Here is a 27,590-nt window from a genome sequence, read left to right on the forward strand (position 1 = left end):
TGCCCTCATGTAGTATAATGTCACTCTTGTGCCCCCACATAGTATAATGCCCACTTAGTGCCGACACAGTACAATGACCCCTTAGTTGCCCTGCACAATATAATATTCCCCTAGTAGCTCATGTAAATTTTGAAATATTCACAACATTATGTATTCTTAGTGCCCCTACACAATATGATACACTCCTAGTATGGACACACAGTATCATGCCCCTTTTAGACTTCCTACATAGTATAATGTCCACTTAGTGCCCACACAGTACATTGTCCCTTTAATATACCCGCACAGTATAATGCCCCCTTAGTGCCTTCCACAAAGTACAATGCCCCTTAGTGCCCTTGCACAGTCCAGTGTCCTCTTAGTGCCTCCACTCATTCTGATGCCCTTTTGTAGTACATGCCGACGTTATGCATCCTTGGTGACCCCACACAATATGAGGCCCCTTGACAGTGGAATGAACTCTTAGAACCCCCTGCATATATGCTACACATGGCGGTTTTGTCACTATTTTTGTGACAATTTGTTTCAAAAACTGCCACATAACCACAAAGTATAACAGATTTTTGGCAGTTTATAATATACCATTAACATTTATGTAACAGCTACAGTACATAGCCATATACTGTATCTTGTAGGTGTTGTTCCATTAGTACATATGCCCATATCTGAAGGAGACAGCAGAACCTTATATTTCACTTGAATTTACTTTTCATCAAATCTTAATATAGAAAAGGAGTTGTCCAGATAAGACAGTCCCCTTAACATGGACACGGACCTAAGAGAACTATGTGACAAATATGGTTTTAGTTCTTACTCTTAAGGGGCTCTATCAGCAAAATCATGCTGATAGAGCCCCACATATGCGTGAATAGCCTTTAAAAAGGCTATTCAGGCACCGCTAAAGTTATATTAAACTACCCCCCCCCCCCGTTTTAAAATAATACCCTAAAAAAGAATGTGATCAACTTACCCATCGTGCATGGTGGGCGGGCATTCAGGGTTCGCCATCTTCTTCATCCACGCCTCCTCTTCCTGCGATGTCCTTGGGTCCCGTCTTCCTCCGGCGCTCGCGAACTGACATTGCTAAAAAAAAATGGCCTGGGCGCATGCACAGTAGCATGCGGCTTCTACTACGGCTACTGCGCATGCGCCCAAGCCATTTTTTTTAGCAATGTCAGTTTGCGAGCGCCGGAGGAAGATGGGACCCGAGGACATCGCAGGAAGAGGAGGCGTGGATGAAGAAGACGGCGGACCCTGAATGCCCGCCCACGGTGCACGATGGGTAAGTTGATCACATTCTTTTATAGGGTATTATTTTAAAACGGGGGGGGGGGGGGGGGTAGTTTAATATAACATTTACGGTGCCTGAATAGCCTATTCATGCATATGTGGGGCTCATCAGCATGATTTTGCTGATAGAGCCCCTTTAAGACATGGAGATAGACAACTGATGGTTCCACTTATTTTATGGAAACAGGGTATTACAGCTTAAACCCCAACCTGTTTTATATTCTTATTTCCCCAACAGGAGGTTTGGGGACTGTTGTGCTGATCCTATTACATATCACGTTGTCAGTCTTACAGTACAATGTAAGCTACAAACTTGATATTCCCAAATATATTCATAAATTGCTGTAGTGAATATGCATGTATAAGGACAGGATCGGGCTGGTATAAATAACTGTAAATGCTATTTCAGTGCTTGGATTCTGGAAGGGGCCTAATTTCAGAACAATATAAAGTAATGATACAAACCAAATCCTTCTCTGTCATAGTGTGCAATTGATGATTTACACAGCGGTAAGTCAGACAGGTTCCTTTGGTGCAACAGAAATCTATGAATAAAGCAGTTGTTCCAGGTCTTACAGACGCTATTACAACGTAACTTTTTTGCAGATCAATAGAAGAATCAGCAGTAGAGAATGTATAATATCTAGTGTTAGCTATGATAAGATATACTTCTAAGCACACGAGTTCTCTGGTTCAGTCTGCTAGTCGTGTCTGTGGCCACAACCGCATAATCCACAGCCTTAAAAAATATAGCAGGGAAGAATTTTTGTCTAACTTGGGAGTTCCTCTTCCCTATACACTTTAAAACTATACTGGCAACACAAAAATGAGGATGGGGTTGTCACATGTAAATCCAGACCCAGATCCAGGCCATACTTCTGCAAATCCAGGGCAGGTGACTGATATTTCATGTAACATACTCGCGGCTCACATCCTGCAGTGCTAAAGAGCAATTCCACCAGGAATTAAGCGCCCACAGAGCATGTATATTACATAGCACTGTGCAGTCCTAAAACAAAATGGTTGATGCATTATACAGTATGTGAATGTCTTACTCCTCCACTTAGTAATTATAACCATCTTTTTCTGTATAATTTAAAAGCATTTTTCTGTTTTCTCCTTTCAGTAGCACTTTTAGGTCTCTGTAATTTGCAGCTTTGCATACATAAAGTAGGCTGACACTGTGATACATTGGAGCTCTATTATCACCAGCTTCTGGTAGTGCCATTACATCAGTATCCGGTTCTTCTCTCCCCACTCATACACTAAGGCACATAATACAGTACGACATGCTAAATCATTACCACTTGTAGTAACCATGTTAGCTATGTATCGTTACACACGTTCTGTATAAGGACTGCACGGTGGCTCTTATGTTGGCACATTTTAACGTTGATTATATCTATGAATTTTGATTGGGAAAATAAGCATGAAATACGGTCTAATCACATCAGATAGTCGCTGAAAGTGAATATACAGTATAATAGTTACAGTGGCATGGCGAAATGCCACCAAACACTGTTGCTTCAATGACATTACTGTCATGAGGACAGGTCTTTTCAACCAATGGCCCAAAAATATTGGGTAGATTTACTAAAACTGCCTATTATTTCCACAGTCTGAACGTAAAGTGGTTGTATTGAGCGCCATTTCCCTTCGCAGGAAGTGACATCATGTCCATTGGTCACATGGCCATACTACAGCTCAGTCCTATGTAAAGAGGGGTGGCATGCCTATAATGTGTGCTTTTTCCATTCCTTTCCCCCTTTCCCCTCTCTTATGACATGGCTGTACTTGGGGCATGACAAGAGGGACCAGGTCAATATAGCTAGATTTCACAAGATCACATGACATCTGACATGTCTCCTTTTTCTCTTGGTACCTCACCAAGGAGATAGACTTTTTATAGTACCGCAATGCCTCTTCATTGCACACCATACCATCCTTTCCTGACAGTAGTATTTTGCCATTTTCTCTTTTTCCTAGTGTCCTATATACTTCTGGCAGTCCGATTAGCCAATGCCTCTCTACTTATGTACATACTTGTATAGAAACTTGGGCCGGCTCCTACTCTATTTTAGAGATACCTGCTTATTTAATGGGATATTTCTGCTTTACTTGTTCTATGATTTGTGTATACAATATGGATGATACATTTTTGTTTAGTCCATGTATGACATAGGCAATATACCTGTTCCATTAATATTCAGTTTCTTACTTTTGTATATATTCTTGCTTGTCTTACATGTAATGCTAGTATATTGTAGGTGTTATTTGGATCACTTTACAATGATACCAACGTCTTCAGGTTAACCCCTACTGTGCCAAAGCTATTCACTGTTGAAAATGCTTTTGGGGATTGAGATCTCATTGAAGATCTCAATTCCTGACAGCGTTTTTAACAGCAATTCACTAAAAATCTGTAAGGGCTATTATGAAGAACTTGGTATCGTTTTAAAAATGAGATTTTCATCTTTAAAATGAGTCTAAAATTATAGCCCAAACGAGTCCTGAGATACAGGACTTTAAAGTGCCCCCCCCTCCTGTCTCGGGAAGCAGTAGTGAAACAGGAATGGGGGAGGAGGAGCAGCCTGCAGCGTGCACAGAGACACAGAAGTATTTTTTCTGTCTCTGTGCACAACCTGTATTCAGAGCACAGAGTATAATGCTCGTTGTTATGTTATGAGATAACATAAAAATACTCTTATTTACTTCTCCTGGGCTCCAGCAGGCTTTGGGACTGTTTGGTGAACGTGACCCAGGACAGCGTCATTATGCATCGAGACGCTGGCCTGGGTCAGATGACATCTGTTCCAACACTGAATATGGCCAAAATCAGTGGGGAGTACGCCAGAGCCAATTAGAGATAAGTAACATTGTTTTTTATGTTTGTTTTCTCCCCTGGGTCTCTGATCATTATACTCTGGGGTCTGAAAAGACCCCATAGTATAATAATTGTTCATGGGTGGTCAAAAATGGGGTGGGAGGGGCCCAATGTCAAATATTCGCCTTGCGGCCCCAGTATTCCTAGTTACACCATTGATTATACACAATATATTGAAGCTCTTTATTTTCCACTTTATTGTACACAGGTTGTCTGAGAAAAATTTTGGACCAAAGTGTCACACAGTGTGTCTTTTATAAACTTGGATTACACTATTTAGTAAACTTCTATTAGTTAAAACCATTAAGTGCCGGAAATTGTTACTTCTATATAAATGTGTTCTGTCAGGGATAGCGAGGCAATGGAACTGTCAATACAACAAGCTCAATTACTAAAATTTGGGAAAAAAAAACCCATAGCATATACAGAGATACAGAGAAAGGAGAGAGAATTTTGGCCAAATGGCACAGTCATATGGAAAAGAGGGGCAAGTGTAGATGGGCAACAGAGGGGCATTTCAGTGGGATGGGGCTGCAAGGAACAGCTGATGGTTTAGTCGCATTATATTTTAGTTTTGTCTTAAAACAAATTATCCTTTTTTGCTAACAATACTGGTTAAACAGTTGAGACCTATGCCACAAGTTTTGCACTTTTTTTTAATCCTCAGAATATGAAAGGATGTGTTGGCAGATCCATTACTTTATATTTAATAGTCGAGTGTAATTTGTTCACAAAAGTGAAGATTTCTTAAGAAGCATGACACGAGAAATGAACACATTCTTTTTTATGTGCTGCATTGTTACTAGAGATGAGCGAGTACTATTCGAAATGGCCTTTTCGAATAGCATGCACCCATAGGAATGAATGGAAGCGGCCGGCGCGCTGACTTTGCCGGCGGCCGGCCGCTTAACCCCCTGTGTTCTGGCTGCGTTTCGAATAGTACTCGCTCATCTCTAATTGTTACAATAAAAAAGTTGTAGACTGCTTCTACTGAAATTTCAAGGGACTTCAATATCATGTTCTGATCTATTCCAATGAAAGTCAAACATGTTACATTAAAACAACATTAAAGTCTATTTATATATAACCATGAACTGTTACACAGTAGATTTATATGCGTGCTTATTTGCATCTTCTAGGTATATACATTATGTCTTTGACCTTGGCAATGGGCCTTCCTTGATGAAAGGCAATTCAGAGCGACCATTGAATGATAACCAATGGCACAGTGTTGCTGTCTCCAGAGATCCAGGAAATGCGCACACGCTAAGAATTGATGGAAGAACAGTCACACAGCACTCCACAGGGGCCAGCAATCTTGACCTAAAGGGTGAGAATAAACATTGACAACAATAAATGTTTTATTATTTTTCTTCATGCATTTGTACTTACAGTATATTCATTTCTTATCCTTATTCATTTAACTTTTACTCTTTCCTTCCCTTCCCATTCCATGCTGAAATATTATATTGCAAAAGCTATGCATAAGTTGTGCTAGTGCGATGGCTGCTGGGTGCTAGCCATATTATAAAGGGGATCCTAGTAGACTAACGTAAGAGTAACTTAAAGTACAGTAATTTAATCCATATGGTGAACTCTACTAAAAAAAAATAAAAAACAAAAAAATAAAAATAAATAAAATAAATAAAAGAAAGTATTTTTACCTTATGTACCAGTGACCTTGGTCATTATTTTTGCAACATCCCCCCTATGTAATGACAGTGTTGGGTTTGGGTTAATAGGAGGGTAGCTTATGTGGGTTGAGATAACACTGGACCACAAATTTTTACAAAAGTTTTGTTTCCTTGAAAATTTCAGGTGATTATTATAAACCCATTAAAGCTAAGCAGAAATATAATTTTGGATAGTCTGTAACATGTAGAAATTTTGAGAAACATGAGATTAAGTGTTAGTGACTATGATGCGTGTAAATGTTACCACTTATTAGGTCAGATGAATGAAAAGTGTTTTGCTGCTTATCTTCTTTTGTACTCAATGTCTGGTGCATCTTGTATTAGTGTCTAGCAATAGTCAGCAATAATCAGCTAGACAGCATTGATGGATTCCAGTAGCCTTGATAATGCTTTTTCCATCATGGCAATATCGTGATGAAACCGTTCGCCATGTTCGTCACTGAGTGCAACAAGATTTGCTGGAAAAAATTGGAGGTAGAAATATCATTGCTGGGTCCACAAGTGCTTTATGTGCAACATTTTTCTTTTTGTAGATTGTGAGCCCCATGTAGGGATTGCAATGTACTTTTTTTTTCCTATCAGTATGTGTTTGTAGAATGGGAGGAAATCCACGCAAACACAGGGAGAACATACAAACTCCTTGCAGATGTTGTTCCTGGCAGGATTTGAACCCAGGACTCCAGCGCTGCAAGGCTACAGTGCTAACCACTGAGCCACCGTGTTGCCCCTATGTGCAACATTTTTCTGCCCAGGAGTCAACTGGTTATGGATTGGCCACTTCCTTCAACTGTAATGTGACTGCTTAGCACGGTTGTCCCATTCACAAATGAAACAGTAGTACTTGGTACAGTGCCACAACTTTTACATCTCCACAGATGGTCCAGTTGTAGTTGCTGTCCTTGATGTGTTTCAACAACAGTTCTATGTTTTCATATGTTTCTTTCATGTGTGCACCAGAACCAACAGGTACTGAAGGATGAACATTACCATTGTGTAAAAAGACAACCTTGAGACTTAACACTGACGAATCAATAAAGAGATGCCACTGATTCGGCTCATGCACACAACCTAAAGCTGTTAACAACCCATCATTGTCTGTGCTGAAACACAGGTTGTCTTCTTGTTCAGAACACTGTGTTAAGTCATCTTGGCAGTTTCAAAAGACAGAAACTTTTATACCACATGACAGCAAATGCCATCCTTGAAATCAGAAACTTTGCATTTGCTTTTCACAAACATAATTCCTGGACCAAGTCATTCAGTTCTGGCTGAATGAGGCTCACCAGACATATATGGCTCAAAGTCTGAATCAGTGTCGTTCCTCATCTCTGACCTATGGACTGCAACATCTTCATTGGCTGCCTCCTCTAAGTCCATGTCTCTGGTGGCTTTGGCGCTGGAAGAGTGTTATCATGTGGCACTGGTATCATAGCTGAAGACAGATTGGGAAATTCAATGCATTTTTTATTTCCACAAGAGGAACCAGAGACATTGGTGAGACAGAAACAACGATCGGTCAGATGATCTTTCAGTTGCCACCATATCATTGGGACAACAAACGGTACTGACTTGTGAGAACCTCTCAGCCAGATCAACAGCACATCTTTCATAACAGAGGAGTCCAGGATTTTCCTTGATCACCAATCTTGTATCCAAAGTACAGCTCATAGGCTTTCATGATAAGAGGAGTCATTGTGCATCTTTATGGCTTAAGCTTGTACTCCCCTCAAATGTAACAGAAAGTCCTGTGACTGTTCTGACACTGACAAGACATTTTAGCTACAGCAGATTGTACTGGAGTAGATTATATTTGAAATAACTTGCAGAATCTTTGCAAGCAGATATGTACAGCATCTGTAGGCAACGACCAGACGTGTGCGTAGTCTAATAGTTCCAATGACGTATTGAAACTTCAATGAAATGCAACGAACTCATGCCTTTGCTTGCCTATAAAATATATAACAGCACAACACATATATTGTGGATAATATGGATTATATATATATATATATATATATATATATATATATATGAAAAACGGTATGTGACAGGAAAATTTCGAGGAGATTTTCATGATCAGCAGCTCAAATGACATAAGAAACACTCAAAAGGGTTGAGGAAGCAAAATCTTTGTTGTCCTGTGTTATTGGACTATGTGTAGTGCAGTGGTGTGACATTGTCATGTTAATATATTTCTAATAAAAATTATTTTAAAAAGCTTCATGAAAAATAAAACCTATAAACAATGAAAGAAGTGACGCCTTTGCACACAGTCTTCCCATAGTCTAACATAACACAACTCTAAACAAGATGAAACTCCTACATACTGGCATCAAAAATATAACTCATCTTGTAAAACACAAACTCCCATTTACAACGTATGATGATGGAGCAATAGAAAAATGATGAACTTTGAAATGTGGAGTGGGAAAACTGAAATAAAAGAAAGTGTCACGTTTTGAAGTCCAAAATAGGCCACGGTTATAGTGGGTTAAAAATAGTATTCAAAAAATTCCCCCTAGTGGTGGCTAAACAGACAGAACGTAACCATTTTATTCTATGTCTGCCATGTAGAAGTAAAAAAATAGTTAAAAATTAATATAGGATGTATAACTTAAAAATAGCTGATGTTAAAGGTAGGCCCACCTTCTCTGTTGAAGATTTTTTTTGTCCATTGTGAAAATCTATGATCCTAGAATTTTAGATTTATATAAATAGTGTATCAAATACCTGAATCTGGATATTTCTATTATGTCAAACATTCGACATTCCTCATGTATGCAACTTATAAGTAACTCAGGCTTGGCAGAGATTTACTTGTTCCCTAATTACTTCCCAAGATATTTGTTAGTAAGTACAATATTTGAAAACCCATCCTTTGATATCTTAGTTGGCAACTATGGTAATTGATGTTCTTAAAATAGGTTTCTTAAGAAGTCTTTTCGTACACTCTGTGTACTGTTTACAGCATGGCGTTGGCTGCAGAAGACATCACTATTCTTGATGTCAAAACAGCGGAACTTCTTTCATCCCATTTCAGCTACATCGAAGGTCATAAATAAGTTAAAACCGTAAAAGTGCGTACACATTCTACTCTTCATTGTAGATTACTGAAAATGCGCAATGTTTACTGTCTGACAAGATAACTACTTCATAGCGGCTCACTTCTGTGTTCTAAAAATAGTAAATTTTTTGTTAATAAAAAGCCAATGCTATTGGGGAATTTGTATACTACATTGGTGCCGTGCAGATTAATTAGCAACAAGTGAAGAGACCTTCTGTAATGCCTTGTTCACAGTATGTTATACAGTCACTTGCATACCTGAAATATCCCCATGTATAGGCATATAGTGGGATATATCATGGTTTCTCTAGCAGGGTACCGCTCCTAGCACAGTGTACTACACAGCACTGCAGGTTGTGCAATGAATGCTCTTTCAGGGCCCAACCAAAAAACACAGTGTGGTTAAAAGGGGAGAGAACTATAGCAGGGAAAGGATTGGGCATACAGCCTCATACTGCAGGAGCAAGGTGGACAGATGCAACCAATGTAACCAGTTCCCACTTCCACAGGAGATCTGGTGCACTGGTGATAAATAAAGGTGTGGTTTGGTTAGCTCTCTGAAGGTTTAAAGGGCTTATGCAGGTATTAAAAAAAATAAAGCTTACTAGCTAATTCCCTTCACTGGAAAGCTTTACTCAATGAAAAGGAGCTCCTCGAGATCAGAGAGCAACAGTATCATGGAAGCCTGAACATGCTACTCCAGATCAGAGAGCAGCAGTATGAAGGAAGCCTGGACATACTCCTCCAGATCAGAGAGCAGCAGTATGAAGGAAGCCTGGACATACTCCTCCAGATCAGAGAGCAGAAGTATGATGGAAGCCTGGACATGCTCCTACAGAGCAGAGAGCAGCAGTATGATGAAAGTCTGGACATGCACCTCCAGATCAGAAGTAAGCTTTATGATGGAAACCTGGACATGGCAGTGGTATGATGGAAGTCTGGAAATGCTTCTCCAGATCAGAAGGCAGTAGTATGATGGAAGCCTGGACATGCTTCTCCAGATCAGAGAGCAGCGGTATGATGGGAGTCTGTGTTAGGAGTATTTAGGTTCTTTAATTTCTATTTTTCTTACCTGGGGAGTTTTTGGCTGCGCGGTGTCTGGGGTGGCATCCTGGCGCTGCGGGGTTGTCCTGTCGTGAGTATTGGTGCACACCTTCTGACTTGCATGCGCGCACTGCTGGTAGGCAGCTTTATCTCCTGGTTGATTAGTCTGTCCTCCCATTTGCACCTGGGAGGAGTGGTCTCTACTCTGTATTTAAACCCATACCTCCCATGGTTCTGTGCTGAGTGTCGCTTTTACAGAGCTAGGCCTTAGCAGGAGGAGTAGGTGGTGTTCTGGGATAGAGGAAGTTCCGTGGTTGATTTTTGGGAGGTTTGGGTGAACAAGTTGGTTTGTGTGTTTTCCCTTCTGTGTTCACCAATCCTTCCTCTGTGTATAATTGACTGTGTGAGTGAATTGCCTTATCCTTTGATTTCTACTCAGTTTCCCTGTGTTTGTTTCCTAGTGTATGGTTCCTTCCCATATTGGTTTGGGGGAATCCTTTCCCACATGTTTCCTGTGTGCTGCTTGTGTTGTTAGTCAGCGCACACCCTTGTCAGTCCCTGTCAGTAGCAGCTTCACTTGTTCGTTAGGGGTGACCCCCTTTAGTCTCCAGTCCCTAGAGGTCTTATAGGGCATTCCTTCTCCCACTTCCCTCTAGGCCTACGGTATCAGTGAGAGAGGAGCTGTCGGGGTCAGGCTTAGCCTGAGTACAGCCGACCCACACCCGTGAGGCAGGGACCGGGATAGCTAGTGGGAGTAGTGCAGGGCGAGATTCCCTACTGCTATCCCTTAGCCCCGTTGCAGCTACCTGGACTGACATAACAGTCTGGACATGTTCCTCCAGATCAGAAGGCAGCAGTATGATGTAAGCCTGACTTGATCCTACAGATCAGAGAGCAGTGGTATGATGGAAGCCTGGACATACTCCTGCAGATCAGAGAGCAGCAGTATGATGGAAGCCTGGACATACTCCTCCAAATCAGAGACTAGCAGTATGATGGAAGTCTGCACATGCTCCTCCAGAGCAGAGACCAGCAGTATGATAGAAGCCTGGACATACTCCTCCAGAGCATAGAGTAGCAGTATAATGGAAGCCTGGACATGCTCCTCCAGATCAGAGAGCAGCGATATGATGGAAGCCTGGACATGCTGCTCAGATCAGAGAGCAGCGATATGATGGAAGCTTGGACATGCTGCCTCCGCTGCTCTATGTGACATCACTGACTCAGCTCTAGTCCTGCTACAGGTTCATATAATAAAGCAAAATCATTCATGTTAACAAGAGTCAGAACGTCAGCAGGGAAGAAACTGAAATAAGACTTGTGACACCCTGCTGTACTCTGCAAAAGTAATCATTGAGGATCAAGACAACCTGCTTATGTATTAGTAATAAAGCTTATCGAGAGCAGGGTGGTTTTTTTCCCTGCAAAACACCTTTATATATTGAAGCTATGCCTCCACTTGTCACGTCATTGCTTTAAAAAGGTCCTGCATAGCTGAATTGTTGCATTTTTTATCAAGATGAGGTAAAAGAAAACTTTGATATTTTTTGGAATTCTCATTCTTTGGATTTTCCTCGTATCCATTGTCCTTCAGGGCTGCCTGTATGAGGCCCTTCAGGTCTAACATATTAGCAGGAAGGAGTGAAAGTAGATGGAGGGGGCTCATGAGGAGCATTTCTGTGACTGTGTCTCAGTGTGATACTTGAGATGGTTGAACTTTCTCCAAACAACACTTTACAGTCATTGTACATAGCCTGAGCATGTGCAGAAGGTCTATAAAATGTGCAAAAGCAGGTATCTTGCTGTACAGTGACATTATATCTATCTATATCTATTATAGCATTTGTAAAAACATTACGTGACCAGGTCCTAAATATTTCAAATATCCCAATAGATTATGTATGGATCTAGCAAAACTATAAAACTGTAAGTGTAGTTCTCAAACTATAGTCTAAACTAGACTTTGACATTCTTATTAGTTAGGGTTAGTTCACACAGGCAGATTTTGGTCCTGATTCTGACGCGGGCAGCCACATCAGAAGAGGGCCAAAATGCGCCTGCCACGACTGTCGCGGCTTCCAACTGTCGCGACTTCCCACTCCGGAGTAGGCCCAAATGAATGGGCCCAGTCTGGAGGGTGCTGCTGAGAAGTGGACGCTGGGGCTAAATCAGCCGCAGAATCCTCCTGAAGAAAGGGCAGCTCGCTTCTTTTTTCTGTGAGGGGCAACATGCCGCTTACGGAAAAAAGTAAGCTAGCGGTCTATATACACCGCTATTGTGAGGGGGGGGGGATTATGACGTGGATTCAGCGCCAAAATCCGACCCCCTCTTGCCCCGTGTGAACGAGCCCTATGGCTTTGTCTCAAAAAATTACAATTCATTATTGAACCTGAGAGAAATAGTCAATACATTTTGTTACTACAATGATCTATTTCTATCTCAGCCATGTTTCTGTAACAGTGAGTTTACAATTCACAGTATTTTCAATACTCATTTATATTTATTCATATCTAGGAAGTCTAGATCAACATGGGTAAACTAGAATTCCCTTTCCTACTTACCCAATAGAGTCCTATAGAGTCCTATAATAAAACCTCAGCTATACCCATTGCTGTATGAGCTGATGAATAAGGGAAGCGTCATTCCCATGGATGCAATGGTCTCAGTACAGATGTAGTGTCAGAGACTCTACTAAAGGACCAGATAATCCCATCTCACGGGAATGTAGATAGTTCAATAAGAGCCACTTCTACCACAAGGACCACAGCTTTTAGGATTATACATCTAATGGGAAACTGTGAAAGAAGACTATTGTCATCACCATTAACCCTCTGCATTTTGAGAATCCATGGATAATACAGAATGATTTTTCTATTTATACATATCTTTCTATTTGATAATGTTTCCTTCTGTGCATATCACATGTACAATACGAGATGTGATTGACATGCGGAGGGGATAAGGAAGAGAGGGTTAACTGTATTTCATCAAAGTATCCAAAAAATAGAAATCTTTCACATTTTTTTCTCACCGCTTGATACTTTATTCACAATGGCAGTAGACAAATGCTTCCCGATAGCCCTTTCCTACTTTTTAATATGTGACATGTCTTAGTATCATTTGACTTTAACCTTTTGATATCAAAAGCAATAATGAATGACCTTATAAAATCTCATATATTAAACTTTATGGTAATTGAACGAAGTTGGCTTTAAAGACGTAATGAAGTCATTTAAGTAATTCAGTTTTATCTTCATCTATTTCATTGCTTGACTGCTTCCACAACCCTCATAGTAGTAAATGGAGAAAGTCGAGTACATAGGCTAATACCTCTCCATTCATTCTTTCCCTGTGTGTGACAGCTGTTGGCCATCTAAGTAGGTTGGGGGGGGGACGCTCTTGTTGATACAGGTGAAGTTACCACATGTACTATCCACATTTAGCAAACATTTATGGTATATCCTGTAGATGGGAATACCCTTTTGGTAAATGTAAGCAATACTGGTACACACGTAAAAACCAGAGCAAAAACTGCACATCCAATGTCCAAAATCTTCTAATCACACATATTGCATAAAACACTTAAAAGGAGTCTGTCAGGTTCAAAATGCCTTCAAAACCATAACAGTACTGAGTATGTATTTGACTATGTTTCAAGTCACTAAGGTATCTTTTTACTCTCAGCAAAGGCTCAAATTGGTTTGGGAGACATTTTGGGGCTGATAAACTTTAAAAACTTAAAAAAAAAAAAAAAAAAAGGGAATATAAGCCCAAATACAAACAATAATAAGGGCGGGTTCACATCTGAGCCTGGTCTCCGCTTTGTGGGTTTCCGTCTTCTGCCGACAAGAAACTCGGCTGTCAGTGTCCGCCCATGAGCGCCAGTGAGCGTCTTCTAGTCTCCGCGGCGAAACCCTTTTTCTTTTTATCTGGACACAAAGTCCTGCATGTCCAACCTTCTGTCCGGTTACAAAAAAACTATTTTCGCCGCAGAGACCAGAAGACGCTCACGGGCGCTCACAGGTGGACACTTTGCAAACCCATTCAAATGAATGGGTTTGAAAACTGACTGCTGTTTTCTGTCTCCTGTCCAGTTTTTCGGGCAGAAGAAAGAAACGTGAAAGTTGGAGACCGGGCGCAGTTGTGAACCTGTCCTTAGCCTACAATATCCCAGAAAACTGCATGCCACAGAAAGATATACAAAGGTGCTCCGCTAAAAAATACTCCATAAATGTACCCAAAAATTAATCTACCGTATATACTCGAGTATAAGCCAAATTTTTCAGCACAGTTTTTGTGCTGAAAAAGCCCCCCTCGGCTTATACTCGAGTCAACAAAAAAAAAATATATATTTTTTTTAGGGTGGGGGGTCTATTACCAGCCGCTATATCAATGTATAGAATCTCCCATAAAATAGTGGGGGAAAAAAGAAGCTTTAAAACAAAAATTTAAAAGAAAGTTGTACATTTTCTACTTTCCCTAGAATACATATAAAAGTAGAAAATTACTATGAAACACATACACATTAGGTATCCCTGTGTCTGAAAGTGCCCGGACCACTGAATATAAGGTATCTGCAGTGCTCCTGTTCCGTCGGGAAGGGGTTAATAGTAGCACTGCAGATACCCTATAGTCAGCCAGGCTGAATTCTAAGTGGGGGAAAAAATAATAGTCCTCAAGTTCAGGGAATGGGCAGACAGACAACCAAAACACCCCCTCCACATCTCCTTTCCCTGCATCTACTGCACCCAAAAACTCCGACCATTTTAATTTTTGAAAATTTCCAGTAGCTGCTGCATTTCCCCCCTAGGCTTATACTTGAGTCAATAAGTTTTCCCATTTTTTTGTGGTAAAATTAGGGGGCTCGGCTTATATTTGGGTCGGCTTATACTTGAGTATATACGGTAAATAAAAAAATAAAAAGATTGAAGGGCAGAAGGTTGTCGCTAGCTCCAGAATCTATCCATTAATGCATGTACAGTTATACAGTATATGTCTATTTATGTGTCTGTCATGGATTTACACATTACACATTTATATTTTTCCTTTCTATCATATCTTTTATGTATATTTGCTAAAGCCGGATTATCCATGTAAATGGAATATTCAAAGCAAGTTGGCTATAATAAGAGAAATATCAGTATAAAGTAGATCTACAAAGATACACAATTTAAATCATATAAATGTGATATAAAGTGAAGGCAGTGTCAGAGTTCTTATAGACTAGATTAAAGGATTGGCTGTAATAAGCCGCTACCACAGACAGCGAATAAATACGAATACAGGAGGAAGAAAACCTACGTGTACTGCACGACAGGTAGCGGCTTCTGTTTATAGTAAGAGATGGGGGAATGAAGCAATGTGGCCACACACGTATCACATCATCCAGAGGGAGTGGAAATGAGGTTAGGACCTCATCTACTGTATGTTATATCTCTCACCTTTATGCCCTATAGATCAGCAGTGGCATGTATTCTATCATTTGTATATGGCCTTGTATTCTCTTATAAACGGCTGTAAGTGTTTTATGCAATATGTGACAATAAAATATTTTGTATATTTTTTATAATTCCTTGAGTCTGCACGCTTTGCTTTGTTTGTTACGTATGTACCTTTCTGCTTACATTAGTTGACTTGTGCCGAGTTGCACCCCAAGTTTATTATTTGGTGGTATCTGCCTATCAAATCTTATGCATTTTGGGGGAAATACCCCAATATGTTACAGTCTAGTTTCCTGACATTTTGGTGCTTTCTGCTCGTTCCATTGTACTTATTTACAGTGTAATGTAAATGTTCCCTGGTATCTTGTTAGTCTATCTAATATCTCCGTACTGATGACAGTGTTGTAACATTTTAGCACATATTATTTGCTTGAGGCATGTTCACATCTGTCTGCTTGGGGACCCCACTGAACGGAAACCTATATGCATTAAAAAGCGGTTACCTAAGGAAACCTGTGGACCCCTTAGACTTTAATGGGTTCCGTGTGGTTTCCGCATAAAACATGCGGAGAGAAAAGTGCTGCTTATAGGATTTTTCTCTCCACATGTTTCGTGCGGAAACCACACGGACCCCATTATAGTCTATAGAATCCATGGGTTTCCTTCGGTAATGCTTTTTAATGCATATAGGTTTCCGTTTGGAGGGTCCCCAAGTGGTCTCCCCGAACAGAAACCCGAATGCAGATGTGAACCAGGCCTTAGAACGACTGTTAAAACATTTCTTTCTCCTATACTCTCTCTTCGATTTTTTTTTTAAATTCAATTTGTCCTTTCTCCCTGTCTGCATTCTCAAATCCAGGTGAACTATATATTGGTGGACTGCCTAGAAATATGTATGCCACTCTTCCGAAGCTGGTTGCATCTAGAGATGGTTTTCAGGGCTGTCTTGCCTCTGTGGATCTCAATGGTCGTCTCCCTGATCTCTTGACTGATGCTCTCCATCGAGTAGGCCCTGTTGATAGAGGCTGTGATGGTAAGAATGAAACATTTCTAGTCTTAAACTATTTATTTATTTATTTTTTGCTTACATGTATAGTGCCATCCTATTCCGCAGCGCTTTACATACATTGTCAGTCACTGTCCCATATAAATGCACTGGAAGAACCGACAACCCGTGGCTGGGGTTGTAGCTGAAGGAACTGCGCTCCACCAAGACTTGTATCTAAGAAAGCGACTTTAACGAAAAGCAATCACACAACGCATTTTGGGGTACAGCACCCCTTTATCAAGTGTGTACATCAGAGGGATAAAAACAGCACTTAATCCTTTTGCTGTACACACTTGATAAAGTGCTGTACCCCTCATCGTGTGATTGTTTTTCGTTAAATAAAGTTGTTTTCTTGGATACAAGTCTTGGTGGAGCACGGTTCCTTCAGCTACAACCCCAGCCACAGGTTGTCGGTCCTTCCAGTGCATCTATCAAACACCCTAGGGTGTCGAGCTACCAGCTTCTGTCATTCACCTAGAGAGGGACGCTCTATAAAATCAGTACCAGTGCCTATCTATGGTGCTTGTGACTGTTTTCACAACCCTATAAGGTGATTGGTATTCTTACACCCACACGTTTATATTTCTATTCACCATTGGGTGCTACACATGTGCCGCTTGGCCCTGTCTCTGTGTTTTATTTGAGCATGCACTGTCCCATATGGGCTCACAATCTAATTTCCCTATCAGTACTAAACTATATCATTTTAGTAGATGTATCAATTATACTGGGACAGCTGGGTACATAGAAATAAGTGTTGCCTAGTAGATCAGAAAATCAAAGACCATGGATTTTTGAAGATGAGTTCACTTGTTTATTTCTATAATATGCATGAGATTTAACTAGCAAAATGCGCCAGAATTCTGGGACAGTTTGCACCAAAAAACTGTCTAATATGCTGTGTGCCGCATTTCTCAAGTGTTTTAGACACTTTTTACAACTTGTATGAAAAGGGGCATGGACTTTGGCGCATGGCACCATGACACTGTGCGCCAAAAATGCACTAGCATTTTTTAGGCCAACTGACTAGTTTTGTAATTTTAGACTAGACATTTTAACAACATGCCAGACAGCAAACAGCAACAGAGACTTTTATAAATCTAGCACAGTTTAACTTTGCACTAGAACTTAGACACTATTAGGCTGTATTCACACAGAGTAACGCCAGGGTTTTTTTGTGTGCTTTTTGCACATAGCGCCGCGTTAACGCCGCGCTATTTTGCGGTGGCGTTGACTGGCATTAACGCGGCGTATACGCGGCGTTAACGCGGCGCTATGTGCAAAAAGCACACAAAAAACGCCTGGCGTTACTCTGTGTGAATCCATCCTTAGTAATTCTACCCCTATGTGTGTTGCAATGGTTGGGACACTTCATCACATATATAAAGATCAGGTATAGAAAACAAAAAATACCACAAATAACTGCAAGTTATAGTTCATAAGGGGAGGAAGTAGCTGTCTGTAATTGGACCTGCTGTCTTGGATTGGTTTGCAAAGGTGACCGCCCATGTGCATCTTCCACCTGTCTGCAGGGAAACCTTTTTTTTAGCCGGACACAAAGTCAGACATGCAAAACATTTTGTAAAAAAACGGTTTCCCTGCGGACAGGCAAAAGACACACACGGGCGGTCACCTCTGCAAACCCATTCAAGTGAATGGGTTTGCAAACTGACCGCTGGGTTTCCGTCCCCTGTCCAGTTTCGTCGGGGCAGAAGACAGAAACCCTGTGGAATGCACAAACTGGACAACAAGCGCAGGTGTGAAAACGCCCTCAACTGGACCTGCTGCCTCACATGATACAATGTAACATTATTATAATAGCAAAAATGGGTACAGAAGTCAATGCAAAATAAAGCAGCAAATCATTTTAGTAGATGCCATTCATGTAAAGTCATTTCAGAATGGAATTGAAACACAATTTAGAAGAGGCTGTTTTTCTACAAGCAGTACCACTTTTGTCTACCCCTGCCCATACATATTAGAAGGATATTAGCTAAACCTGCCAATTTTGCTTGATCGTCAACTGTCTGAAATATATATAATATAATGTATCAATCGGTTGTCTAATGTGAATGGTCAGCCTATGGCCAGCTATGTCTGGTTTTATAGGTCGTTTCTATTCAACTTGTAGCTTAACTGCAATACCACATCCAAAGGAATAACAGAAGACCTTGTTTTCTAATGTCACGCGTCATGGGGCTGTAAAGTACAAAGAGTGGAAATCTGTGATATATTATGTATACACTTTCTACAATTTAGAGAAAGCACACTGTGGTCCATCCTTAACCTATGCCTAAACCAGGGGACACCCAGGGATCACTTGATCGCTGGGTCCAATAGAAGCTGCAGCACTGACCCTGCCTCTGTTCACTATATAGTGCAATAATGAACAACTTTTGTCTACTCCCCAGGTCCTTTGACCAGTTTTGCTACTTCCAAATTACACAAGGAGGAGAGTTAACTATAGTCACACTCAGTGATGTAACTACAGACTTGTTGGCCCCGGTGCAATCTTTTGTCCGGGGCCCCCTACCTCATCCCTACGGTGAATTCTTGATAGTGATAGTTAAAAGAGCTAAGGAGTTTAATCCACCTTAGTGTGGTTAGGGTAATCTGTGAGTCTCCTTGATTTATGGACCAGATGGAAGCTGCAATCTCAGTACTGATGCCAGTGCTTATGGGCCACCTAAGGCTCCTGGGCCCCAGTGCAACTGCACACTCTGCACCCCCTCAAGTTACGTCCCTGGTCACACTGAAAGATCCTTAAGTTGTGATATCCCTCCTACTATCTTCTTTAGCTTATTCATCTTTTATCTGTACCTACTATCACTGTAAGGCCTCTACCATGGAGCTTTTGTATTTGTATTATTATTGAATTATCTATGCTGCGGGAAGGGAAGAGACCAGCACTGCCTGATGTCTAAATTCAGTGTGCAGTCCTAAACATATTGAATTATAGGGACAATTTTACTTAATGTGACTTGGTAAACCAATCAATGACAACCATACATTTATAGAGACAGATGTAATAACTGTTAGCTTCAGCATAAAGTGTAACATTTTAGAAACTGCTTTGCTGCACCCCGGTGCCCGGTGTACAGACTCCAAGACTTTTCGTGATCCTTTATGCAACTTGCTTGACTCTCCTAGGAGAGCGGTGAAGAACCAATCATAATTGAGCAGGTACATCACTCAGCTGAGCATGTCTGTGCATTTAGTTTAGTAATAGGACCATAACCAATAAAAAATTCCCACATGTCACTACGACTGTAAACTTTAATAGGGAAATATAGTAAAAAATGATCTTGCTGTATGACATAATGTGAGGAGATAACCATGATCTAGATAGTGCTCCATAGATTTCTCTTACTATAAAGTTAATTCACAGAAACAGGAACCTATAAGCAGTGCCCTATAGCTGTGAATATTATGTGGAGTCTTTAAATTCTGGAAATGATGGCGGTTTAATGTCACAGACCTGACCAATGTGATGTAAATCCACCATCGTAAAAATCATAGTATTCAACAGTAATCTGAATGGTAATTCCTAACATAAAAAACAGTATTATAGTAAGTCAGGGACATTCTTCTGTTTCTGTGGTAATATGGAAACTCTGCTTCATATTAATGGAAATATAAAAAAACAAAGAACTTGATAGTCTTCAGTAGTTGATACCTTTTTAATGGCTAACTAATAATGATGACAGATTACAACGTTTCGGAACTCTAGGCTCCTTTCTCAAGTAAATTTACTTGAGAAAGGAGCCTAGAGTTCCGAAACGTTGTAATCTGTCATCATTATTAGTTAGTAGAGATGAGCGAGTAGTATTTGATCGAGAAGGTATTCGATCGAATACTACTGTATTCGAAATACTCGTACTCGATCAAATACTACTAGCTGTTCGAAGTTAAGATTCGATGCAGAACCAGCGTTGATTGGCAGAATGCTATACATTGCCAATCAACGTTAGTTCTTCTCTTAGAAGTCTTCTCCCTGCGCAGCGCCCCCGCGTCCTCTTCCGGCTCTGCATTTACTCTGCTTAGGCATCAGGCCTGGGCAGAGCCGACTGCACATGTCCGCGCTACAAGAAAATGGCTGCTTACACTGTAAGGCCGGAAGAGGACGCGGGGGAAGAATCCAGCCCGACTCTCACTCATGGACTTGGTAAGTAGAATTTGATCGAATGTTGCGTACCCCTGAAACGAGCATTTCCCCCCATAGACTATAATGGGGTTCGAAACCTGTTCGAACAGTCAAACAGTGTGCAGCTGTTGGAATCGGATTTCGAACCTCGAACATTTTAGTGTTCGCTCATCTCTATTAGTTAGCCATTAAAAAGGTATCAACTACTGAAGACTATCAAGTTCTTTGTTTTTTTATATTTCCTACCCACTGGCTAACACGGTACGAGGACAAACATTTTCCTTATACTCATATTAATGGATTAATTTATATGGCTCGGGTTAACATCTGCGCCCGGTCTCCGTACAGGCATTTCATTAACCTCTCCGCAGCAAAAATGCGGAGAGAAAAGTGCGGCAAGCAACGCTTTTCTCTCCGCATTTTTCGCTTTTTTCGAGCAGAAAACAAACGGAAGCCACATAGACCCTAATGGGGTCTACGTGTTTACTAAGGTAACTGTTTTTTTATGTGGATTAGGTTTCCGTTCGAGGGGTCCCCAAGCAGGTCCTCCAAATAGAAACCTGCGCGTAGATGTGAACCAAGCCTTAATTGTCCAGCCATTTGTTGGTTGGTGCTTTTACTGCTCTCTGTAAGCTCAGGCTTGTACAGAAGTTAGAGGAATATCTTTATTGATTTGTAATGAGACGGTATATGAAGGAACTGAAGGAAAACGTTGTATGTGGTTATTCAGACAACCACTGCAGTCAGTTTCAGCAAAGATAGGATCAGATTACATATACAAAATGAGATTGATCTCAACAGGGGACTATTGCAGATAAAACCTTGCTGCAGCAGATACAATGTAATAGACAAGTGCAGTGTTTTTCCAGATAACTACATGAACAGATAAGAACTACCATAGTAATGTAATTTGAAATATCAGTAATAAGTTCTTGTTGAGAATCCTTAACTATTAAGTTGGTGCCCCCCCTTTCCTGCTACAATATTCATTCATTTTTAATTTTTTGTGATTTAGCTGTGCATTAGTATTCATTAGATAGGATAGGCCATCAATATTACATTGACCCTTAGCACCCCTGCTGATCAGCTGTTTAATGCAGCTGCAGTGCTATGGTGAGTGATGTGGCCTATCATTGTCATACAGTCAGCATGCTGTTCTTATAGCTCATCCTATGATTGTGCAGAGTTGCTCATGAAGAAGGTAAAAACTCCAAATGGTAGAAGCCAAAGTTCTCAATTTAGGAAAACATTCCTTCCTGATTCCCAATCTTGCAATCATAATAAATCATTAGATCAACATCCCAATATCAAAATGAATAACAACCTGTAGTATTGCTATTCTCAATAAAGGCATCCAGATATCTATGTACTAACATTTAACATATTTATTCATAGATATATTTTAACCCTCAGTCGTCATTTTCTAAAACTAAATAACTCTAGTTTTGATCATTTTGATTTGTTACTCTAGTTGCCCCCTTTTTAAAGCCCCTCAGTCCCCACAGGTGCCCAAAATACAACAAATTATTCCAAATCAAAAAAGTTCATTTTATTTCTCATTAATGTACACTTAACTCCTATCTTGACAGAAAAAAACAAATGTAGATATTCTTGCAAATTTATTAACCCCTTAAGGACCAGGCCATTTTTTGGTTTCGCATTTTCGTTTTTCCCTCCTCACATTTCAAGAGCCATAACTTTTTCATTTTTCAGTTCACAGAGTCACATGATGGGTTATTGTTTGTGGGACAAATTGTACTTTGTAATGGCACCATTCAATATGCTGTGCAATGTACTGGGAAGCTGGAAAAAAATTCAGAATGAGGTGCAATTGGAGTAAAAATGCATTTGTGCCATTTTCTTATGGGTTTAATTTTTACAGCATTCACTGTTTGGTACAAATGACATGTTACCTGTGTTCTACGTGTCAGTACGAACGCGGTGATACCACATTTATATAGTATTTGAAATGTTTTGATACTTTAAAAAAAATGATAAACTTTGCAAAATAGAAAAAAAAATTGTGTCATCATGTTCTAACACCTGTAACTTTTTCATATTTCCATGTATGGAGCTGGTTGTGGTGTCTTTTTGTGCAGGACAAGATGACGTTTCTATTGATACCATTTGGGGAAAGATCCGATGGTTTGATCACTTTTTATTCAATTTTTTATAGGAGGCAAAGTGTTGAAAAAAACTCTTTTTGGCTGTTTTTATTTTTTTTGCCGCTACGCCGTTCGCAGTACGGGATAAATGTTTTAATATTCTAATAGTTCGGGCATTTTGGAGCGTGGGGATACCTAATATGTTTATGTTTAATGTTCTTTATTTACTTTTATAGCTAATCTAGGGAAAGGGGGGTGATTTGAACTTTTATATTTTTTTTATTTTTTTAATACTTTTAAAAACTTTTTTTTTCTTCTGTTACATTTATGATCAGACCCCTTAGGTACCTTGAAACCTAGGGGGTCTGATCGCTCATACTATTCACTGCAATACTACAGTATTGCAGTGAATAGCAAAATCCCAGCACTTCTATTAGACGATGCCTCTGGCATCGTCTAATAGATCAAGTGCAGAGACTAGATCTATTATAGACTTTCGCGATCGGCGAAACATGGCGGCGCCCGTGCCGCCGGCGCCGTTTACACACTGCGGTCACGTTTGACCGCAGTGTGTAAAGGGTTAACAGCAGCGATCGGCTCGGGCACCGACCGCTGCTGTTAGTGGCAGGTCCTGGCTGTATTATACAGCCGGCATCTGCCCTGTATGGAGCGAGCTCAGCGTGTGAGCTCGCTCCATACATCCCCATGCGACCCATGACGTACAGTTACGTCAAGGGTCGCTAAGGGGTTAAAAAAGAAAAGCTGAAATATCACATGGTCATAAGTATCCAGATCCTTTGACCAGACCCTTTCAGTATTGAGTATTTGAACCCTTTTGAGCTAGTACAGCCATGCGTCTGGGTTTTGGGATTCTCTACCATTCTTCCTTGCAGATCCTCTCCAGTTCCTTCAGGTTGGATGGTGAACGTTGGTGGACAGCCATCTCTGGCTGGGCCAGTCAAGAATGGTCACAGAGTTGTTCCAAAGCCACTCTTTTGTTATTTAAGCTGTGTGCTTAGGGTCATTGTCTTGTTGGAAAGTGAACCATCGGTTCAGTCTGAGGTCCAGAGCACTCTGGAAGAGATTTTCTTCCAGGGTATCTCGGTACTTGGCCACATTCATCTTTCCTTCTTTTGTAACCAATCGTCCTGTCCCTTCAGCTGAAAAACACCCCCATAGCATAATACTGCCACCACCATGTTTCACTGCTGGGATTGTATTGGGCAGGTGATGAGTAGAGCCTGTTTTTTTCCACACATACCGCTTAGAATTAACACCAGAAAGTTCAATATTTTTCTCATCAGACCAGAGACTCTTATTTCTCATAGTCTGGGAGTCCTTCATGTATATTTTGGCAAACTCTGTGTGGGCTTTCATATGTCTTGCACTGAGGAGAGGCTTGCTTCGGGCCACTCTGCCATAAAACCCCGACTCATGGAGGGCTGCAGTGATAGTTGACCTTGTGGAACTTTCTCCCATCTCCCTACTGCATCTCTGGAGCTCAGCCACAGTGATCTTTGGGTTCTTTTTTACCTCTCTCACCAGGCTCTTCTCTTACGATTGCTCAGTTTGGCTGGACGGCCAGGTCTAGGAAGAGTTCTGGTCCTCCCAAACTTCTTCCATTTAAGGATTATGGAGGCCACTGTGCTCTTAGGAACCTTAAGTGCTGCAGAAATTATTTTGTAACCTTAGCCAGATCTGTGCTTTGCAATTCTGTCTCTGAGCTCCTTGGGCAGTTCCTTTGGCCTCACGATTGTCATTTGCTCTGACATGCTCTGTGAGGTCTTACTGTATATAGACAGATGTATGCCTTTCCTAATCAAGTCCAATCAGTTTAATTAAACACAGCTGGACTCCAATGAAGGAGTAGAACCATCTCAAGGAGGATCAGAAAGAAATGGACAGCATGTGAGTTAAATAGCAAAGGGTCTTGAATACTTATGACCAAGTGATATTTTAGTTTTTATTTTTTTTAATAAATTTGCAAACAATATCTACATTTCTGTGTTTTTCTATCAAGATTGGGTGCTGAGTGTACATTAATGAGAAATAAAATGACATTTTTTTATTTTAGAAAATGGCTGCAATGAAACAAAGAGTGGAGAATTTAAAGAGGTCTTTATGTACCCACTGTATATATATATATAGCAGTGTATGATGTAACACTATCACTTTAACTGTGTTGTATATTTGTATGCTGCTGCGTGAACTGTTGTTGCTGAGTCATTGCGTGGTTTCCCACCTGGCATGTTCTAAAAAAAGGTGATCCCTCACCCACAAGTTATTCACTTATGTGCAGGAGTGTATATGCATTTGATAGGCAATGTTCTATAGTTTGTAGTCTTACCTGTTGACATTAGGTGTCAATGTTGTGCCTGCTTCCTAGGCTCGTAGTGAGAAAGTGTGCCTAGGCCAGATTGTTGGGGTGGGGATTGGTCTGCTCTATGTCTATTGGGGGCCCAAGACAAGCTTGTCTTTTAATGGACCATAATAAGGAGAGATTTCTGGTAGAGAAAGGGAATGGCGTTTTTTCTGCGTGCACGTGTAGTAGTACATGTCTAGCGTGATGGACCTCTGGAGTAGAGAGGAGACCCCAGAGCTGTAAGAAGGGGGGTATGCTGGATTGTAGATTGCTGGATGCCATTGTAGTGGTCTATAAGGTATAAATTTATGACCAATGTAGGAAGGAGAAGCTGTATGGTGAGCTGGAGACCTGCATTTTGGTGAACAAGGATCAGTTTGAGTACAAAAAGCCATAGACCTGAGTGTGGCTTAGAGATTGGGAAAGCTATTTCAGAGGAGACTAAACTCCAGAGCTTAGAGTAGCCCAAACCACAGGCTTGAGTCTAGATAGATGTGCCTCAGGTGTGGATCACATTGGTGGCTTTAGTGCTGACAGCTACTCAAGAAGAACAACAAGCTATGTGCAAGGGAGAGGGAGTCTTCCCTCCCACAAGGTAGATGGCTGAAGCCTGTGAGGGAGACTTGTTCTTAATTTTATTTGTTTAATCACTTTACCAAGAATAAAAGAAGCTTGCTTCTTCACTTTGAATTGTTCCAATCTGTTTACTCTATGAATTTTTCTCCAGAGTTACTAAAAAATTTTTAGCAAAATTGCAAATCCTGTTGTGATAGTGTCCATTCACCTTGCACATTACAGTACTCTGCTACTATAAGATGTCCAAGTACTTGAAGTATGGCTAAAACAAAGCATATTCATTCATAGTGATGAAATCACATATATACATAAAAATCAGAGCAAAAAGATTCACATAATTAATAGAGATGAGCGAACAGTGTTCTATCGAACTCATGTTCGATCGGATATTAGGCTGTTCGGCATGTTCGAATCGAATCGAACACCGCGTGGTAAAGTGCGCCATTACTCGATTCCCCTCCCACCTTCCCTGGCACCTTTTTTGCTCCAATAACAGCGCAGGGTAGGTGGGACAGGAACTACGACACCGGTGACGTTGAAAAAAGTAGGCAAAACCCATTGGCTGCCGAAAACATGTGACCTCTAATTTAAAAGAACAGCGACGCCCAGCTTCGCGTCATTCTGAGCTTGCAATTCACCGGGGACGGAGGTTTCCGTCCAGTTAGCTAGGGGTTAGATTCTGGGTAGGCAGGGACAGGCTAGGATAGGAAGGAGAAGACAACCAACAGCTCTTATAAGAGCTAAATTCCAGGGAGAAGCTTGTCAGTGTAACGTGGCACTGACGGGCTCAATCGCCGCAACCCAGCTTTCCGCGGATCCTGAATGGAATACACTGACAGTGTATTCCCGTATACCCGATATATACCCCCGATACCCGTTCCAACGGTGTGCCCCCCCACCTTCACCCCAGAAATACCCTGCAAGTCCCCTAGCAATAGAATTGGGGCTATATACACCCACTATTTTTGCTACTGCCATATAGTGCCATTGTCTCAATGGGAATTCAAAGAATATATTGGGCTTACATATAACTTCAATTCCAGGGAGAAGCTTGTCAGTGTAACGTGGCACTGACGGGCTCAATCGCCGCAACCCAGCTTTCCCAGGATCCTGAATGGAACACACTGACAGTGTATTCCCGTATACCCCATATATACACCCCAAATCCCCGTTCCAACGGTGTGCCCCCCCACCTTCACCTCAGAAATACCCTGCAAGTCCCCTAGCAATAGAATTGGGGCTATATACACCCACTATTTTTGCTACTGGTATATAGTGCCATTGTCTGACTGGGAATTCAAAGAATATATTGGGGTTACGTGCACCCACAATTTTTGCTACTGGTATATAGTGCCATTGTCTCACTGGGAATTCAAAGAATATATTGGGGTTACCTGCACCCACAATTTTTGCTACTGGTATATAGTGCCATTGTCTGACTGGGAATTCAAAGAATATATTGGGGTTACAAATACCCTCATTTCTTGCTACTGCCATATAGTGCCAGTTTCTGACTGGTAATTCAAAGAATATATTGGGGTTACGTGCACCCACAATTTTTGCTACTGGTATATAGTGCCATTGTCTGACTGGGAATTCAAAGAATATATTGGGGTTACATATACCCTCATTTCTTGCTACTGGTATATAGTGCCATTGTCTGACTGGGAATTCAAAGAATATATTGGGGTTACATATACCCTCATTTCTTGCTACTGGTATATAGTGCCATTGTCTGACTGGGAATTCAAAGAATATATTGGGGTTATAAATACCCTCATTTTTTGCTACTGGTATATAGTGCCATTGTCTGACTGGGAATTCAAAGAATATATTGGGGTTACAAATACCCTCATTTCTTGCTACTGCCATATAGTGCCAGTTTCTGACTGGTAATTCAAAGAATATATTGGGGTTACGTGCACCCACAATTTTTGC

At 40.8% G+C, this 27,590-nt stretch overlaps 1 protein-coding gene across 13 annotated transcripts in view; it reads left to right on the forward strand.

Moving 5' to 3' along the window:
• Positions 1-27,590, forward strand: part of NRXN2 (neurexin 2) — a 631,600-nt gene that overhangs the window by 294,335 nt on the left and 309,675 nt on the right. For all 13 annotated transcript variants that reach the window (XM_075281756.1, XM_075281763.1, XM_075281760.1 and 10 more), the window contains 2 exons: positions 5,314-5,504; positions 16,277-16,450. In XM_075281756.1, the coding sequence (XP_075137857.1) occupies positions 5,314-5,504; positions 16,277-16,450 (365 nt within the window). The remainder of the gene's footprint in view (positions 1-5,313; positions 5,505-16,276; positions 16,451-27,590) is intronic.

The sequence above is a fragment of the Leptodactylus fuscus genome, chromosome 7 (assembly GCF_031893055.1).
Source record: "Leptodactylus fuscus isolate aLepFus1 chromosome 7, aLepFus1.hap2, whole genome shotgun sequence".
NCBI lineage: Eukaryota > Metazoa > Chordata > Amphibia > Anura > Leptodactylidae > Leptodactylus > Leptodactylus fuscus.